Here is a 19,670-nt window from a genome sequence, read left to right as displayed (position 1 = left end):
TGTAATGTATATAATTTTTGGAATATCTTCAATCCCTACATGCTTGAATCTGTGGGGTCTTAGTGGCCGACTCCTTAAAACGTTTTCACAGCATTGGGCTGCATCTGATCCTCAAAGATAAATAAAAGCAGGAAGGACTTCATACTAGGAAGACTGCAGGATATGACAGAGGCTTTAGATTGCACACACACATGTGTTATTTGAGGCTGATCTGAGAATATCATTCCTTAATGTCCAGGCCCTTGGTCTTCCAGTGAAGGTAGACAGGGAGAAAGGCTGGAGAATAAGGCAGGGTGTGTTTCCCCTATATGGTTGCCTGGTGTTCCTAGTAGAGAGGATATCCTTGTTTGTCCTTCTGTAGTATGAGTCATATCACCATGGTTAGATCTCCTGATAGTGATTGCCATTTGCTAAGCAGAGCCTTGTGCAAATGATGTGAGTGGCTGTGGGACTTCCCATTCTCTGCTTCATTATCTGTCTATGCAAATGACTGCACAGAGCATAGGAGAGGCCTGTGGCGTGACTGGAACTCCTCCCCAAAGCATTTGCATGGTCGACATTGATAGATTACCTAAGAAAAAGCTCACCTCCCCTCTGTGACAAAAGCAGCACTGAGGAAAATTACTTCTCACAAACTACAGCTGGATCTACACTACTAAAATAGTCCGGTTTGACGCCACTTTGACTGCCATGGTTCAGTGCTATGGAATTCTGGGGACTGTAGTTTGTTGAGGCACCAGAGCTCTCAGAGAAGGCTAAATGTCCCACGAAACTACACTTCCCATAATTGCATAGCGTGGAGCTGTGGCAGTTCAAGCAGTGTCAGAATTCATAGCACTGAATTGTAGAATCATAGAGTTGGAAGAGAACTCCCATCCAACCCCATTCTGCCAAGCAGGAACACATAATAAAATGAACCTCCAAGCCATGGCAGTGAAAGTGGTGTCAAAACAGATTATTTCTGCAGTTTGGATCAAGTCTACAAATCCCATAATTCATAGGCTAGGGCTATATTGGATGTTTTATTCCACAAACATAACTTTTGAAAGCTCAAAAGGCAACAGCCAGTTGGAGAGAGAAACAGCTTTGTGATGCAGATGAAACGTCTCTTAATAGTCTTTGCTTTTTATTCCTTACAGAATATGTTGATTTAAATCACCATAGGGGTGGGGAAGACTAATTTTAATTAACTTTTCCATTTAGGCATTTGCATATTTGGTGAAGCAAGCATGCATTGTTGCTCTGCCTGTTATGACAAACTGGGTTGCAACTAAATAGAGCCTTTGCGAGACATCAAGGCATAAGTCAAAATATCTGGTACTGGAGCCTGTGTTGCTTTTACGTGGTAGAATTACCTCTGTTTAGAAACAAAATGTGTAGATATGCAGAGATATTAAGAATAGCCATTTGCTTGAAGGCTAAGGCTTTATCTCATGCATTCTTATTTGGAAATAAACCCTGCTGAGCAAAGTAGAACTTGTATAGATTTGGACTGTAACAAACCTCCGGAATTTTCAGATGCAACAAATAGTAGTCACTGAGCAAAAGTGGTTGTGTGTGTATGTGGAGTGAGGAGAATATCCTTCCTTGTGCTTTCTGTTGGACAGAGTTATAAACATTAATTCAGAACAGAACATATTGCTGGAGTTGGATAGTTGTGCATAAAACAGGAGTATAAGTATAAAATCAGTCACGGGGGCTCTGTGGATGATCCTGGTGATGCACAATATGTAACTGAAGTATAAATCATTTTATATCCAGCCTGTTTTGTTGTTTACTATCCTGTGAAGGACCTCCAGGGAGGACATAACCAAATTCCGTAACTTCTCTACCTTTTTTTGTGTGAAAAGGGTAGAATTTTTTTAAATGGCCTAAGCCGGTGGTTCTCAAACTCTAGTCCTCCACATGTTTTGGACTTCAGCTCCCAGAAGTCCCTGTCACTTTGGCCAGTGCACAGGAATTCTGGGAGTTGAAGTCCCAAATATCCAGAAGACCAAAATCTGAGTGCCGTTCGTCTAGGCTATACTTTGAAGATTTTCCCCCCAGTTATTTTAATGTAGGCATTGTATCATGTCACCTGAGGTCATTAAATGACTGATCTCAGTGAAATCATTGGCTTGTTCAACAACTTTGTAGATCTGTGATAGTTTATGGCAACGTGATTATGGCCATCTTAGTATATGGATGGTCAAATGCACTCGGCTGTTAACAGTGGTAACCACAGCTTTTGGCAATGTGGTTATAGCTACTCTAGAGCATGGGAGAGCATTTCTGTATTCAAAGAAGCTTTGGCCACTTTGTTGTTGTTAACTGCCCTCAACTCAATCTCAACCCGTGGCGATCCTGTGGATGAGACATCTCCAAGATCCCCTGTCCTCCACTCTGTTGCTTAGGTCCTGCAAGTTCATACCCATGACCACTAATAGAATCCATCCGTCTGGTATGCGGTCTTCCGGTCGTTCTACTTCCCTCCACCTTTCTTAGCATTATTGTTTTTTCGAATGAGTCATGCTATCTCATGATGTGTCCAAAGTACAACAGCCTAAGTTTTGGCATCTTGGCTTCCAGGGAGATTTCAGGCTTGACCTCCTCTAGGATGCATTTGTTTGTCTTTTTGACTGTCCACAGGATCCTTAGCACTCTATTCCAAATGCATTGATTCCCCCCCCCACCCTATCTTCATTATTCACTGTCCAGGTTTTGCATCTATATATGGTACTAGGGAATTAAATGACTCGTATGATTCTAATTTTTGTGCTCAGTTGTATAGTTTTACATTTAATGGTGATAATACTGCTGCTCTATGCCACCCTGCGTATGAACTCCTGTAAGGACATGACTGCTCATAGCCAGCGCCTCTCTGGCAATGCTGGTGGTAGTGCAGATGTATTTCTGCAGATCAGAAGGAACGTATCCCGCAAGAGTGTACATGGTCAGAAAAATAACTCTATTCCTGCTGGAACCCCCCTCCCAATATTAAACAGAGCTGTTTGAGTCAGTGTCTGTGCCCCCTCCTTTAGTAGGTGTCAAACTGCTGACAGGAGCCATTTTACAGACGTTCTCCTAAATCTGGCATGTGCTTCATTTGACAGCCCTCTGCTAGCCTTTCCCAACTTGATGATCTCCTAGATGTCTTTGATCCCAACATACCTGGCCAGTCTGCTTGGGGGCAATGGGAGTTGTAGTCCAACCCATTTGGTGGGCACAATCTTGAAGAAATTGCTGGCTTAACATTTTTCCTCTTTCGACAAATGTATGAGATCAACTGACATCTGCCTGGAAGTCAGACCTTTCTTGGGATATCTTTCTCTAAGTACAACTAAGGCTGCATCCACACTGCACCACTTTACCTGCCATGGCTCAATGCTATGCAATACTGGGAACTGTAGTTTTGTGAGACATTTAACCTTCTCTGTCCGAGAGCTCTGGTGACACAGCAAACTAAAATCCCATAATTCCGTAGCACTGAGCCATGGCAGTTAAAGTGTGGATGCAGCCCAAGAGTGAGATGCATGTGCTTCCAGATGATGGTGGACTTCAACCACCATACCTAGCTGGCATGACTAGTGAGAAAGGATGAAAAAAATTGCAACCCAGCAACAACATGAACAACACAGGTTCCTGATCTGTCTTGTCATATCTAGTTTTGCAGGTAGGGCATTGAGTGTAGTGAGGAAGAAAACTTGGCACATGTTCTGAAGTTTTGGCAAGTTCCTAGTCTAAACTCGGATATTAAAATAGGCTCCAGGATGTATACTTGTGACCATAGAATCATAGAATCGTAGAGTTGGAAGAGACCACAAGGGCCATCTAGTCCAACCCCCTGCCATGCAGGAACCATGTTTGAAAAGTCATAGCTAATCCAGACCTGGGTCCCTTATTTGTGTATCTGGGCTGGTGAGAAAGGTGATCTCTATTCTTTTTTTGGTTTCTCCTTCTACAAAATATGATGGGACTCAGTTTACAAGAGGAGCCAAGGAAGAGGTTTTAACTACATTGTGGTAGAAGGTGCTATTTGATTTTCTGTGGCTTCCTGCCAGAGCCAAAATGGCTGCAGGTTCACAAAGAACAATGTGATGATCCACTAAACTAATATAACATATCTTACTATAGTCATAAAATATCTCTTCTTGCTTTCTCAGGTGCACACATGTATGCAAGCACATTCACAGTGCTAGTGCTAACTTTTAAAAGCCCTTAAAGCTAGGAAGAAAGAAATCCAAAGGACCTTTCCCTTCTGGATGCATCTCCTTGCTACTTAAAACCATCTTCAGGGAGTGCTTTCTGGCCCCATCTTTAAAGTTTGGCAAGCCTTCCTGATTAGAATTAATTCTAGAAGATAAAATTGAGTAGGTTATACAGCCCACCCTTGCCTTACACAGACTTTGTATATGCTGCTTTGAACGTAAGCAGTCCAAGGAAGAGCGCAAGGGGGGAAAATGGTGTGTGCTCTGCAGGAACGCACCCCCATAACAATTAATGGGACTTGAGCATAGGTGGTTTTCCCCATGCAGGGGGGAGGGAGAACGGATCCCCCACTTATGGGGAGAGCAAACTGTATGCAAAGGGATCTTGTAGCACCTTTGAGCCTAACTGAAAGAAAGATATTAGTATCATGAGCTTCCATAAACTTGAACTTGCTTCCCCAGATGCAGGAGTAGGTTGTGTGTGTTGTGTGCCTTCAAGTTGTTTTTGACTTATGGCAACCCCAAGACAAACTTATCCTGGGGTTTTCTTGGCAAGATTTATTCAGAGAAGGTTTGCTACTGACTTCTTTTGAGGATGATAAATAAGTCAATGAGGCTGAGTTGGATTTTCCTAAGGTGAAGACATTGGCTTCCAACTAAGAGTCTTGCAAAATAAAAGATGTTTGATTCACATTTTACAGGATATGGTTGCAGCAACATGGGCAGTAAGTTTTAGGAGGTTGATTCCTCTTCCCAATAGCTAATGATGTCTCCTTTTGTTTTGCAGCTGTGGATTTATGTGGAAGGAATGAGTTCCGGTGTGGGAATGGGGAATGCATCCCTTACAAATGGATTTGTGATGGCAAAGCTGAATGCCAAGATGGTTCTGATGAGTCCCCAGATGCCTGCAGTAAGTTAGCTAACTTTGACCAGCTTTCTTTTCCCACTTGCTCCCCACCACTTTCTCAACCTGTTAATTCATCCTACAGAAGGCTGCTAGGTTCACGCATTTGCTTGTTAGAGTACACTTTGGGGTTCTTCAGACACTTTCAAGATCAATGCTGTCAAAGGGCTTATTCTCACAGTTCTGTGAATCATGCTCCAAACTCATTGTTCTGTTGTTGAATGGTCTCCTACTTGTCCCCATGGGATATAGACAGGAGGGGAAGCATGCCTTGATGCTGAACAGTTGATGGTCTTGAGAGTGCCTGGCAGGCTCACTGCCAGGTTGGAAATGTACATTTCATTGCAGAGTGTGGCGAAAAAACCTGCATCAGATTCAGTTCACCTTATTGTAGTATGGGATTACAATACCACTGTCTGAATGGAAGAAAATGACTTTTAAAAATTGGGAGTCATTGCATTGCTGTCAGCTGGAGTTGAATGTTATGCTGTTATTCACAGTATGCATTGTACTATGTCCTTGGCAACAGAATATTGTTATGTGAATGCTAGGCAAAATGCTATTTCTGCAAGTGTTCAAAGGGTCTTTGAGAGATTGCGTGCTATTGGCAACTGCATTTATTTGACCAGTTTTTGGGGCAGAGGTAACAATGTTAGTATCTTGCTTCAGAAACAACAGTGCATTTTAGTCAAGCAAATTGGTGCCACAAGACTGTGTTGTTTTATTAGACAACTATAAAAAGGTTCTAATGACTATCTCCATGTCTCTCTTGGTTAAGAATGCTCCAAAACACATTGCAGAAATAATCCAGTGTCAGACTGCTTTAACTGCCCTGGTTCAGTGCTAGGGAATCTTGGGAATTGTAGTTTATTGTGGCATGAGAGCTCTCTGACAGAGAAGGCTAAGTGTCTTACAAAACTACAATTCCCAAAATTCCCTGGCATTGAGCGAGGGTAGTTAAAGTGGTCTCAAACTGGATTATTTCTGTAGTGTATTGCTCTCAGATTTGGATCTCTATTCCCCCATCCAGCCATATGAAAGAGGGGGGGAAAAACCCTTTAGCCAAATCTCTCCCCCTTCTCTGCACTACCCCCTCCAGGCAATGTAGGATTCTAATGTGATTAAAAACTCAGAGTAAATATCTCTCTGCAACCCATCCACGAACAAGCACAGACTCGCAAAATGAGATGAGATGGTGGTGTAATACTGGATTTTCTTCCCTTCTTTCTTTTAGAATCTGTTACCTGTGATCCAGGCCAGTTCAGTTGTGGTGGCCGCATAAATCGTTGCATCAATTTGAGCTGGCGGTGTGACTCTCAAACTGACTGTGAAAATGGCTCTGATGAAGAGAACTGCCGTAAGTCAGGTCCTGGGCTTTGCAGCTCTTTGCTAAGCCATAGGTTGCATTTGCACTGTAGAAATAATCCAGTTTGACACCACTTTAACTGCCCTGGCTCAATGTTCTGGAATTTTGGGAAGATTAGATTATTTCTGGTGTTGCACTTTCAATAAAGAGCTTTTAATATTCCTACGTGTTTCTTTCCTTCTGTGATATTTCCGGTAGAAGTGAATGCTAATTGCACTATAGTGCTAATTGGATCATGGTTACCATATTCAGAATATTCCTATATTTGTTTGTGTTCAGTAATGCCATTGAGCCAGAAGCCTGGATTCTGCTCCTCTGGCCAAATTTGGAGCACTGTATTCAAAAGGCTTGTGGTGTAATAAGAATGACATTTTAGATAATCAGCTGATTCATTTGCCCAAGGCCAAATTAAATTTAACTGGATCAGTGATCATTGGGTCTGCAGCTCATGTGACAGTTAATCTAAGTGGAGAAATATCCCCATGTCTATTATTTGCAAAAACATGCATTTGCTTTTAAAGAGTTACTCGCAGAAAGCAGGATTTTCCTTATCATGTCTTGCTGTAGTCCACTGTAATAATTCTGTTAACCTTGTAATTTATTACAGAACCCAAGGGTGATTTCTGTGCAGACTTAGGCAGGGGAGATAGCACAGTATTAAGGTGAGAAAGCTGAGCTCGTGTGAACCATAAGGTAGTATCTTAAGATATTACCAAAGAAATGTCTGCATTTGAACTAGACATATCAGAAATGCAAAAGGGAGTTTACTAGATGAACATAAATCACCCCTGTGAACACCAGAATGTAACCAAGCACTCAAACTTTGATTTTAATTTGTCAAATTAACTTTTTGGAACAGCAGTGGGCAAAGTGCAATCCATAGGCTGAATGTGGCTGCCTTCCACAGGGCCACCTTTTTGGCTCCCAGGGATTAAACTATTTTTGCTGTAAAATGCCCTCTATAGAGTGTTTGGGGGGGTACTTTTGCTGTATTTTGAGATGCCTCTGGGCCATTTTAGGCCCAGGGAGGGGGGCTTTTCTTATAAAACAGAAGTAAATTTGTTTTTGTTTTGTTTTAGTTTTTGGCAATGGGGGGTATGGCTCTCCAAGGTCTCGTAGTGGACTAGTGTGGGCCTCTAGCCTCTCATGGCTGCCCATCCTTGTTCTAGAACAAGTGCTCAAGTTGTACAGAAATGTACTACTGATTGCAAAACAGCAGGGGTTTTTTAGGAGCTAGTAATTATGATGTTAGTGGCAAGAAGGTTCCAGGTAGCATTTTCAAATGAAAATGTATGAAATTGCAGTAATATACAGTTCTCCGTGTGTGCATGCACACAGTGTTAATATTAAACTATGCTGCAGGAAGAAAACATGACTGGTATTTACTGCAACCTGGTTTAATAGTTACACTGTGTGCATGCACGCACAGAGAACAAATCAGTGCACAAATGGTTTTGCCCTAACGTCTAAATGCAGGTATAGACTCACCAAATGGATCTTCCTGCAATGTAGGGTAGTTTTTTTTAGTTGCTCCACACTTAGCTATCTCTCTCTCTCTCTCTACACACACAAACACTGAAGTCTAATACCACTACAAACAAATGAACATACAAAACATCAAGACAAATAAACATGACAAAATGGTTTTATCATCTAAAAACAACATAAAAACATAAATAATTCTTATTCTTAGATTCCTAGCCTACATCTTCATTCTTAAGGTGATTATGGCGGGTTACAGACCGCCGAGAAGCAGCGGTCTGGCTCCGCCTCCACTTGCAGCGTCCAGGAGCCGCAGCCTTTAAACCGCGTGGCTCCCGGACGCTGCAGAGAAGGAGTGCGGAAATCGTGCTCCTTTTCAGGCCCCGGAGCAGACACCGCAAGGCGCTATTTGCGTGCTCGTGGCGTCATTTCCTGGGCGCGACGTGCGGATGCAGTGCGTCCGCTATGTCAAGATGGCAGCAGCCGTGTGGAACAGCCGTCGCCATTTCGTGCGCGTGGAGCGCGTACTAGGGTTAGGGGGTGCGGAAGCCCCACCCCTTCCTAACCCTAGTACGTGCTCTGCGCATACTTTCTGGCGGTCTGTAATCCGCCTATATTGACTAATGAATCACTAACAGCTTCCAAAATCTCATACCTAGTCAAACAAAGAAAATCCTTCCTCTGAACTCATGTCTCCTTAATTATTCTTAATCATTTTTCCATACCCTATTTCCTTTCCATTCCATTTATCTCCTCTGTATCTTCTTCTACCTACTACATCCTTCTCTCATAGCCCTACTCATTATACTTTCATTCATTCTTACCCTACCTCAAAGTGTATGGAAGGTAGAAGAAGGGGAAGTGTCTGAAGGTTAGGGAAAGTTGTAAAAGATGAAGAGGATGTTGGATATCAATCACTTTTTTAAATTACAATCATAGACCAGGACATATGTAGGATAGCACGTGACTGGTATTTTTGTCATTTTCTCTTCCAGCCCCTAAAACCTGTGCAGATAATGAATTTCAGTGCAAAAATGGAAATTGTATCACCTTAGAGTTTGTCTGTGATGAAGACCATGATTGTGATGATGGGAGTGATGAAGAACATTGCCCTCCCCCAACCTGTAATCCTGAAATGTTTCACTGCAACAGTTCAGAGTGCATTCCTAAACTCTGGGTCTGTGACAATGATGTGGACTGTAAGGATGGGTCAGATGAATCACTTGCACAATGTGGGAAGCGAGAGATGACCAATCCTTGCTCTCCCTTGGAGTTGCACTGCGGCAGTGGGGAGTGCATCCACCAGCGTTGGCAATGTGATGGCAGCTTTGACTGCAAGGACAAATCGGATGAGGCAAACTGTGGTAAGTTACAAGAAGTGTGGGTTAGAGGGGAGCCTGTTTCTCCCATAGACGGCAAGCTGGGAAGCTATGATGGACATGTCCTGCATGTTCCTCAGCAGGGAAAGGTGGAACTATTCATATCTTTTCTCTGGAGGCTTTCTGAGCAGAAGAATGGAGTAAAGTGCTTCAGGTGAAGGATAACAGTTGTACAGCCTCCACATGTGATTGAACTGTAGCTCCCAATAGTCACCACATAGACTCTGCTGAGTCAATAGGGCTGCTGAGAGGTAGCAGTTCAACGTTATCTGGAGGGATCCACTATTTCCATTTGTGGAATTACTTAAGGCAATATTGCTCAGATTAATAGAAAGCTGAGACAGACTTCCTAGAGAGGGCTTAAACACACCTGAGAGTCCCAAATGGAGCAGCTGTGGGATTTACTCTGTTACTGTTTGGCAAGTGATTCAGTTAGTCTACTCTAGTTGGAGGTAATAATCTTGTAAGACAGGGTCAGTGGCCAGAGAGAAATTTTCTTTGTATTTAATGCATGAGTCATATAGTGATGCACTTGTAGCTTTATGTGACCTTGTAACAAATGCAGCTACACATTTAATGCAGGTGTTAGGCCTTGTGATGCTCCATGTCTCTAAAAACCTTTGCTTTCTGTCTAGCTAAAGTCACGTGCCGGCCAGATCAGTTCCAATGTAATGATGGTACTTGCATCCACGGGAGCCTGCAGTGCAACAAGGAGAACGACTGCAAGGATATGAGCGACGAGGTTGGCTGTGTCAATGGTGAGCTCTGCTTCTTGGCTTTATGGGCCTGGGGTGACAAGTCCAAGCAAGGGTGGAAGTTCATGGGGGGTGAGATCAAAGCTTTGCAGGGCAGAGAGATTATTTTACTCAACCCGTATATTGAGATCATAGAGGTCCTCCTGTAAAGTCTGTTACTGGGAAGTGTGCATTATTTCAAGCGCTGTGGTAGATCCATGGCCCTCCTCAAGGAGGTTCGATTGTTGTCAACTTTAGTGCCAGGTGATGACTTTTTAGAAATTCTTTTGCCCAAATATTTAAATATGACTTTGTTCACTTGGATGGTTACATGTGTTTTATTACTTTTATTGTTTTTGCAACATTTGTTTGTTTTTTAAATTTTGTCTACCTCTCTGGGATCCCTTGTGGACTGAGAGTGGTTTAGGATTCAGTTTTGTCTTTTAAAAAAATAAATACAGAGCTGGCTAGTGGAGAAAGTGTGTGCATTGCCTCATCAAACTATTGTCATAGTGTATGCTATCTAACCCCACATTAGCCTTTCCAGTATAGGAATATGGGACATGTAATCCAAAACAATGGATGTGAAAACAATGCTCTCTTACATTTATGACAGTGACAACCTGCAAAGGACCAAACATATTTAAATGCCATTCTGGAGAATGTATCACTATGGACAAAGTCTGCAATGGCCTGAAAGACTGCAGGGATTGGTCAGACGAGCCTCTCAAGGAATGCCGTAAGACATTATAATTATGTTTTACCTATAATGTATTGTGTAGTTCAGGGGTAGGCAACCTTTTTGAGCCGGGGGCCGGGTTGCTGTCCCTCAGACAACTGGGGGGCCAAAGCCAAAAAATAAATAATTTTAAAATTTTAAAAAATTTAAATATATAAATAAACCAGGACAAATGTAGGACAAAATTTTCAAATGGAAGACACTTTTTTTTAAAAAAAATGGAGGACACACGAAAAAATTTGCTGATTTTTTAAAAAATGTTAATATAAATGCATGTTTCTGAGGCTTCTATGGACAATTGCCCCCCAAAGGCCCCGGCTGCAATCGGCGGCAGGACCCGGCTGGGGCCGGTCCCAAGGCCTTGCTGGGCCGCATCCGGCCCGCGGGCCGCAGGTTGCCTACCCCTGGTGTAGTTCATCCTTGGATAACTATTCTGTACAGTGGGTACATAAATGGGTATATGAATCATAGAGCTATGGTGACTTCCAGGAGACTTCCCATAGTTACTTGTGTTTCTGCCACTGAGTAAGGCACTGTCCCAAGGAAAGAAGTTATTGAAGCTAGACCTAAATATAAAAACCAAAGTTAATTAAAGTTTAATGTTGATGTAAGCATCAATTTTTCTAGAATTAATTACAAGTTCATAGAATCATAGAGTTGGAAGAGACCACAAGGGCCATCCAGTCCAACCCCCTGCCATGCAGGAAATCCAAATCAAAGCATCCCCAACAGATGGCCATCCAGCCTCTGTTTAAAGACCTCCAAGGAAGGAGACTATCACCCTCCAAGGGAGTTTGTTCCACTGTCGGACAGCCCTTACTGTCAGGAAGTTCCTCCTAATGTTGAGATGGAATCTCTTTTCCTGGAGCTTGCATCCATTGTTCCGGGTCCTAGTCTCTGGAGCAGCAGAAAACAAGCTTGCTCCCTCCTCATTATGACATCCCTTCAAATATTTAAACAGGGCTATCATATCACCTCTTCACCTTCTCTTCTCCAGGCTAAACATCCCCAGCTCCCTAAGTCGTTCCTCGTAGGGCATGGCTTCCAGACCCTTCATTATTTTAGTTGCTCTCCTTTGGACATGCTCCAGTTTCTCCACATTCTTTTTAAATTGTGGTGCCCTGAACTGGACACAATATTCTGGGTGGGGCTTGACCAGAGCAGAATATAGTGGCACTATTACTTCCCTTGAGCTAGACACTATACTTTTATTGATGCAGCCTAAAATTGCATTGGCCTTTTTAGCTGCTGCGTCGCAGTATCCCTTATCCAAAATGCCTGAGGCTAGAAGTGTTTTGGATTTTGGACTTTTTTTTATATATAAAAAAAGATGAGACACAACTCTCAACACGAAGTTCATTTAGGTTTCATATACACTTAATACACCTAGTGTGAAGGTAATTTTATATTTTTAATAATTTTGTGCATGAAATAAAGTTTGTTTACATTGCACCATCAGAAAGCAAAGGTGTTACTTTCTCAGCCACAGGGACAGTTTTGGATTTTGAAGTCTTTCAGATTTTCAGATAAGGGATACCCAACCAGTAAGAGATTTCATTCTCAGTAATCAGTAATATTTGAGGAAATTAAAAAGACACGTATTTAATTCTTTTGAAGCCCTTTGTGAATGCCTTTGCTTTAGCTGGAAGGTGGCCAAACGCTCTGGTCAGTGTCAGAGGACTTTTACTTAGTTTTATCCCCAAGTGGAATTACCATGGAAATGTAATGGCAGGTTTGTAGGATACTGGATTAAAAAGTGAATTAGAATTTATCATTGTAAGTTGAAGAGGTTAGAAGAATAAACACTATAGACAACAATACATCAACAGTGCTGTTTGTAATTTTATATAGTGAAACAATGATATTATGGCCTGTTACAGACTGCCAAAATAAAGCTGCTTCAGATCTCTTTGGAGGTATGCTATTTAAATGATGCATGGATCCCAAGAGTCCGGAGGTCGCGCCAAAGCCACACTCCATTCCTAAGCACTGGAGTGCAGCTTTGGTGCAGCTTCCGCATTCTTAGGATGCATGCATCATTTAAACAGCATACCTCCAAAGAGACCCGAAGCAGCTTTATTTTGGCAGTCTGTAACAGGCCTATGGCACATATCTTTTGGTCTTCCTGGTTATATAGATAAAGCCTATGGATCTGGTTGCTTGAAGAGAGCTTCTCCAGTAACTCTGGTAGTGAAATATCTAAAGGGCCACCAAGGCTGTATCCACTCTGAAGAACTAATCCAGTTTGACACCACTTTAACTGCCATGACTCAAAACTGTGGAATCCTGGGAATTGTACTTTGTTGTGGCCCCAGAGCTCTCTGAAAGAAGGCTAAATGTCTCACAAAACTACCATTCCCAGAATTCCATAGCCTTGAGCCATGGTAGTTAAAATGGTGTCAAACTACATTATTTCTGCAGTATGGATGCAGCCCATGAAGGGAAGGCTTATGGTTCCCCAGCAGTTTTAAAAATCTTTATGGTTCCCCAGCTGGCTCTCTTTCTCAGAGAAAGCCCATGCTGAAAGAACTGCATGCCTGTTTCCTGCCATTTCATTTATTTAAGTAAGTAAGTAAGTAAGTAAAAGTTTATTTATATACCGCCTTTTTATTTTTTGAAAGATTTATAAGCCTCCCAAGGTGATGCTGAACAGAACTGCAAAACCACAAAACACAATAAAACAATTTGGTAAAACTAATAAAAGGTCCTTGGAAGTGATATCTCCGAGGATAGTGCCATGATGTATTGTTTTGTTTTGTTATCATCTTCTTCCAGGAACTAATGAATGTTTGACCAACAAGGGTGGTTGCTCACACATATGTAATGACCTCAAAATCGGATATGAGTGCTTGTGTCCTGAAGGCTTTCAGCTGATTGACCAAAGAAAATGTGAAGGTAAATGGCTGGACTCTTGTTTCTCTTTTTGCAGAATGTCTCCCTCTTACTCGGTGCATCTCATGCTTACTCGGAGCTGGAAGAGTTCCATGCTTACTTCCATGCTTACTCGGAGCATGGAAGAGTTACTTTTTTGAGCACTGAATCCCAGTGGCCATGCGGGCAGGATGGTTCTGGGAAATGTTTAAAATGTAACTTTTCCAAGCTCTGGGAAATTAACTACGATAAAGTTCAGCTGATTCTCATGTTTGTTTGGTTGAATATATGTATCTTCAGCTTTCCTTCTAATATGAGACACAATATGACTCAGCATGAGTGGAAACAAAATACAATTGAAATTATGGATAATATAATAATAATAATAATAATAATAATAATAATAATAATTTGTTTTATTTATATACCGCTATTCCAAAGATCATAGCGGTGAACAGCAAGTAAGCTAATTAGCAAGTAAGCTAAATATAGAAGTTAAAAACAATTAAACAGTGATTTTAAAAGTATGAATGTAAAACAAACAAACAAATAAATAAAATATTTATTTATATCCCATCTCTTCCATTTTGGGGATCGAGGCGGGTAACAGCAAAGTTTATACAATATACAACAATAAAAACAACAAGCCCCACAAGACCCCGGCCCAACCCTCCCTCCCAAGTATAAAATTAAACAATAGAACATGGTTAAAAAGTACATAACAATATGTCAAAATTAATAAACAAACCACGAATAAGAAATAATAAAAGGAGGGGGATTCAATTGGTTCTGGACATTATCAATCGGAAGTTGGGGAGAATACAACATACCCTAATTAAAAGACCTTCTGAATCCAACAGTTAATGCTCAATGGCCTGGTTAAATGGAAGGGTCTTTGCCAGCTGGAAAAGGACTAGAGGAGAGCCCAAACTAGCTTTCCATAGGAGGGAATTCTACAGTCTGGGAGCAGCCACCAAGAAGGCCTTTTCCCATGAATTCACCAAACATTTCTGCAGTGGTGGTATTGAGCACATTAAAAAGAGGCACTTCACAAGTGGCACTTTGTTGTTTCCATCCATCCAGCTAGGCCAAGTGTGTTCCTCGAGACTGTAACTCCCAGGTGTCCTAGTCAGCATAGCCAGTGTTGAGGAATACTGGGAGTTGTAGTCCAGTAACAGCTGGAGGTCTGCATATTACCTATCCCTAATGAAAGATGCATATGCAAAAAAAAAAAAGGGGGGGGGGATCTGATAATGGGTTGCCGGTTCCTCCTGCTTTTGGGAAGCCCTTGTCTTGATGTCCCTCCCTAGGAAATAATGGTAGGCATGCAGTTCTAGGGTACAGCCTTCTCTGACTTGCTGTGCTGGACTAAAATTCCCATCATTCTTAGGTTGTAAGGCGCTGTGTGTGTATTCAGTAGCAGAAAGCTTGCTTTGTTTATCTACCCGAAGAGAAGTATTATTTTGCTGCTCATACACTCATATGTAGCTCTCAGTCTCTTGTCACACACTTATCCATACACAGAGAAAGTCATCTGTGTGGATGAAGGCTTGTGTTTTTATACCAGTGGTAGTTCTTACTGTACAGAAACCTAGTGTGTGGTGTGGCAAACCCAAGATGAGGTTGCTTCCATCCATCTCCTCTTTGTTTGATGTTGTGTCATGTGAGTTTCTTAATGCGAACAAATTTCATGCCAGTCTGGTTCTACAAAGCAAGTTGGTTGCATCATAAAGACCAATTGGTTAGTTTGTTTTTTAATTGGGTGTTCAGTAACTTTCTCTTTGCTTTGTAGATATCAATGAGTGTCTCAACCCTGATACCTGTAGCCAAAGCTGTCTGAACTTGGAAGGAAGCTATAAATGTGAATGTAAAGAAGGCTATCAGATTGACCCTGCAACCAAGACCTGCAAAGCGATTGGTAAGCCCAAGTTGTCTGCATAACAGTAGAAATGCAACCATTTCAAGTAGCTTGGAGTTCTTGGCAATTGCTCTATAGGTAGGAAAGTGGGCCTGATTCTTAATTTATCACTTGCTGAGCACTGACTTTTAGTTGGAATAAGGTAGGACGTCTTAATACACAGCCTTTACTATGATAAATTGCCTTTAATATAACATCTTGGATATTTCATCCCCCCTCCCCTCATCAATAACAGAATGTTTGTTTGCTTAAGGAGAATTATAATGCTTTTTTTCAAAGCCTAGATTTCAGCAGCATTGTTGCAATGTGACAGGCACTACCAGATGGAACACATCCATGTGAGAGAAAGAATTTCATGTTCTCTGACCCAGTGTTAACAGTAACTGCAGCAGCTCATTCTACCTTTGATCCTTTGCCTGCACCCAGGCATTTGCTTTTAGGGGGTGCTTCGTGTAAACACTTGATACTCAAAGACATAGCAAAGTTAGTCTGGAAAATCAATATGCAAAGGGATTTTGCAGCACCTATGAGAGTAATGGGGAAAAAGCTTACTTCTTCAGATGCTTCCTTTCTTTCCTCTCCCTGACTTTGTTCCTGTCTGTTAAATAGTAAGCTGCTGTTTATTAGTCCTGTTGCAGAAAATTTGTGTGTGTGTGTGCGTGTATGATAAGAATTTTCCAAATTTTAGGCCTGTTACAGACTGCCAAAATAAAGCTGCTTTGGGTCTCTTTGGAGTTATGCTCTTTAAATGATGCATGGGTCCTAAGAGTCTGGAGGTCGCGCCAAAGCCACACTCCATTCCTAAGTACTGAGTGCAGCTTTGGTGCAGCTTTCGGATTCTTAGGATGCATGCATCATTTAAACAGCATACTTCCAAAGAGACCCCAAGCAGCTTTATTTTGGCAGTCTGTAACAGGCCTTAGTCTTTCTAGATCTGTCACTCATGGTGGGCCAGTCTTCTAAATACAAGGTCTCATGTGTTCAGCTGAGTGTTAAAAGTAAATACTGCTCAGGACCCTTTATAATGTTTAACAACTTACAAACATAAAATCCTACTAGGACTTGTTCTACAACATTTATTTCATAAAATAGATGTGTTGTGATGCAAAAGTCTTCATCAGTGGCACATCAGTAGAACCAAACTTTACAAATCCATTATTTTAAAGTCAATGCTGCCAAAACTAAAAATTTTTTTAAAAAGTTATCTTAACAGCAATAAGCCATGGGTATTTATATTAAAGATGAGAAGTGTTTGGCATGCCATCAGAAACCTCTCATCATGGCCAGTTGCGAGGTTTACAATCCTAAACATCTGGAGCACCAAAGGATCTTCATACTTGTTATGTATAAAACTTTTAAGGGGACTGAGATAAAGTTTTTCTTTTCAGAAACCTTTTATAAGCAGCCATCCTAAATATTTTCATTGATATTGTAATAGAGTTTATCGATTGAATCCTACTGGGCTTTTTTTATTATTTCTGTAGTGCCTTGTAAGTTATTATTAGCTTGTGTAAGAAAGAATTCTTCACACCGAATATTGATTTTCCCTGCTGCTAAATTCTGGTTTTGGCAGAATAGTGTTTTGTTTATATGTTGGCCTGTTACAGACTGCCAAAATAAAGCTGCTTGGGGTCTCTTTGGAGGTATGCTGTTTAAATGATGCATGCATCCTAAGAATCCAGAAGCTGCACCAAAGCTGAACTCCAGTGCTTAGGAATGGAGTGTGGCTTTGGCACGACCTCCGGACTCTTAGGACCCATGCATCATTTAAATAGCATACCTCCAAAGAGACCCGAAGCAGCTTTATTTTGGCAGTCTATAACAGGCCATGGTGACTTTTTTCTTTTCTCAGTGAGTGTAAATCACCAATTCTTGATGGCAGGTGGTAGCATGCCCTTGAAGTTAAAATACTACCTTCAAGATTGCACTGTGTGGATTTTACCTTGAAACAGGTTAACTACCTGATCCTTGATTTTAATTATTTGAAGTGTTTGACTGTTCTTTATTGTATGCAGTTAGATCTTTCCATCCAAGCTTGTGCCCTTCATATACCCTTGCTGTTTTTCTTCTTCTTTGGTTTTTTTTTTTAAATGTGGATGAATTGTATTGATTTGAATCTTGGGATTGTATCTCTGAAGACTGAAGTTAGTCAGCTGTAGCATGCAAACTGTAAACTTTCTTTTTGGATTGAGGAAGATCAGGTTTGAATTACAGTTCTTCAGACTTTGATTGAACTTTGCATATGTATTTAAAATGATCTAAAATGACCAGCTAAAGGCCTTAAGAGATCACAAATTTCCCTTGCCTTGCCCTTTTACTAGGCACCATTGCATACCTCTTCTTTACCAATCGTCACGAGGTCAGGAAGATGACTCTGGATCGCAGCGAGTATACTAGTCTGATCCCCAAGCTCAAAAATGCAGTGGCCTTGGATATGGAAGTTGCCAAGAACAAAATCTACTGGTCTGACAGCTCTCAGAAGAAAATATTTAGGTAAACACAGTCCTTGCTCTGAAAAGAGTGTTCTCTCTTTGTTGTTAGATGTGTCAGCTAGTGAGGAAATGAAGAAGTGGGCTGGTCCTAGAACTCTATTTAATTTGTAGAGGAGGAAATGACCCAGAAGTGCCCATACTGGTTGAATGAAGAGAGAAAGACAGATTGAGAACTGGTTTTAGACCATGTTGCATACTAAGACACTAAAGAGGTTAAGTGTCTCCACTCTGCACATCTGAATTCCGATTCCAATGCATGCATCTCATTATCCATAACTCCCTAGCACAGCTGCAGAAGATAAAATGATTTCAGCACTGTTAACCCACATCCAAATGTCAGGAGGTAGCCTTTGGTCTTTATTCTCTTTGCCTCCTCTTCCATCTGTATAGTGGGACTATTGGGGATCTGTTTTGCTGCAAGTATTGTAGGGAGCACTAGAAATGGCTATCAAAGAGAGGGCTGCTGTTGCTAATAAACTGGTGCACAGAGCTCAGTCGCTCACTGTGTGAAGCTTCAGCAGAGTTGGCAAGTGCCTTTTGGTGCTGCTTGAAATGGTAAATTATCAGCTGCTTGAATTGCAGAACTGGAAATATGTTCAAAATGGTTGCTATTCCAGCCACAGAGCAGACTTCATTCATTTCAGTGGGACTTCTCTGTTTTGTCTGTCTTCCTCATAGTACCCCAATAGATACAGCTCACAACCACTCCCACCATACCACTGTAATTGGCAATGGCATCCGATACCCAGATGGCCTAGCCGTCGACTGGATACACAGCAACATTTACTGGACTGATTCTGGCCTGGGCACCATCTCTGTGGCCAACAGCGAAGGCACAAAGAGGAAGACACTGATCCAGGAAGTTGGTGCCAAGCCACGTGCCATTGTGGTGGATCCAGCTCGTGGGTATGTGGGCTTTGAAAGCATGGTTAGAGAAGCTGAAGGGGATTGGCAGGTCTATAAGAAGTGGGTCACTGTTTCTGGGGAAGCCATGTTCTAGGTAAAGGCAAAAACAAATTGTATGAATGAGCAGAACTTTGAACGTGGCTTTTTAAAAACAATGCATTTATCTCACTGCAAAGCTGCCAACCTCCTCAGTAACTTGTTGATACTGATAACATAGTAGGCCCTTGGTATCCGCTGGGATTTGGTTCCAAGACTTCCATGAATACCAAAGTCTGTGGATGCTCAAGTCCCATTAAATACAATAGCATAGTGAAATAGTGTCCCATATATAAAATGCAAAATCAAGGTTTGCTTTTTGGAATTTATATTGCTTTTGAATATTTTGAAGCTGCGGATGATTAAATCTGTGGATAAAAAAATCTGTGGATATGGAAGGTCAACTATAATTGGATGTATATATATCTCCTTCATCCATCCATGCATCCATCCTTGCTACTACTCAGCTGCCCTTTTTTCTTAGAAAGAAAATTTATCTTTAAAAAAAAGCAAGAAATGGTCTACCACCATAAAGAAAAACCCTTCATAATGCCAGAAATAATCCAGTTTGAGACCTCTTTAACTGCCCTAGCTCAATGCTAGGGAATTCTGGGAACTATAGTTTTGTGAGACATTTAGGCCCCATACAGACTGCC

The 19,670-nt window shown here is 41.5% G+C and overlaps 1 protein-coding gene across 1 annotated transcript in view; it reads left to right on the top strand.

Moving 5' to 3' along the window:
- The window catches only part of LDLR (low density lipoprotein receptor), a 43,647-nt gene that overhangs the window by 10,708 nt on the left and 13,269 nt on the right, over positions 1-19,670 (top strand). The window contains exons 2-10 of the mRNA XM_089489070.1: positions 4,975-5,097; positions 6,326-6,448; positions 8,935-9,303; positions 9,954-10,076; positions 10,669-10,791; positions 13,567-13,686; positions 15,455-15,580; positions 17,902-18,073; positions 18,751-18,978. Coding sequence (XP_089345196.1) covers positions 4,975-5,097; positions 6,326-6,448; positions 8,935-9,303; positions 9,954-10,076; positions 10,669-10,791; positions 13,567-13,686; positions 15,455-15,580; positions 17,902-18,073; positions 18,751-18,978 — 1,507 coding nt within the window. The remainder of the gene's footprint in view (positions 1-4,974; positions 5,098-6,325; positions 6,449-8,934; positions 9,304-9,953; positions 10,077-10,668; positions 10,792-13,566; positions 13,687-15,454; positions 15,581-17,901; positions 18,074-18,750; positions 18,979-19,670) is intronic.

This window comes from Sceloporus occidentalis, unplaced genomic scaffold (assembly GCF_023333645.1).
Source record: "Sceloporus occidentalis isolate IW3139 unplaced genomic scaffold, rSceOcc1.0.p SCAF_1, whole genome shotgun sequence".
Classification (NCBI taxonomy): domain Eukaryota; kingdom Metazoa; phylum Chordata; class Lepidosauria; order Squamata; family Phrynosomatidae; genus Sceloporus; species Sceloporus occidentalis.
Note: the sequence above shows the minus strand (reverse complement) of the source record. Positions and strands in the feature narration are given on the sequence as shown.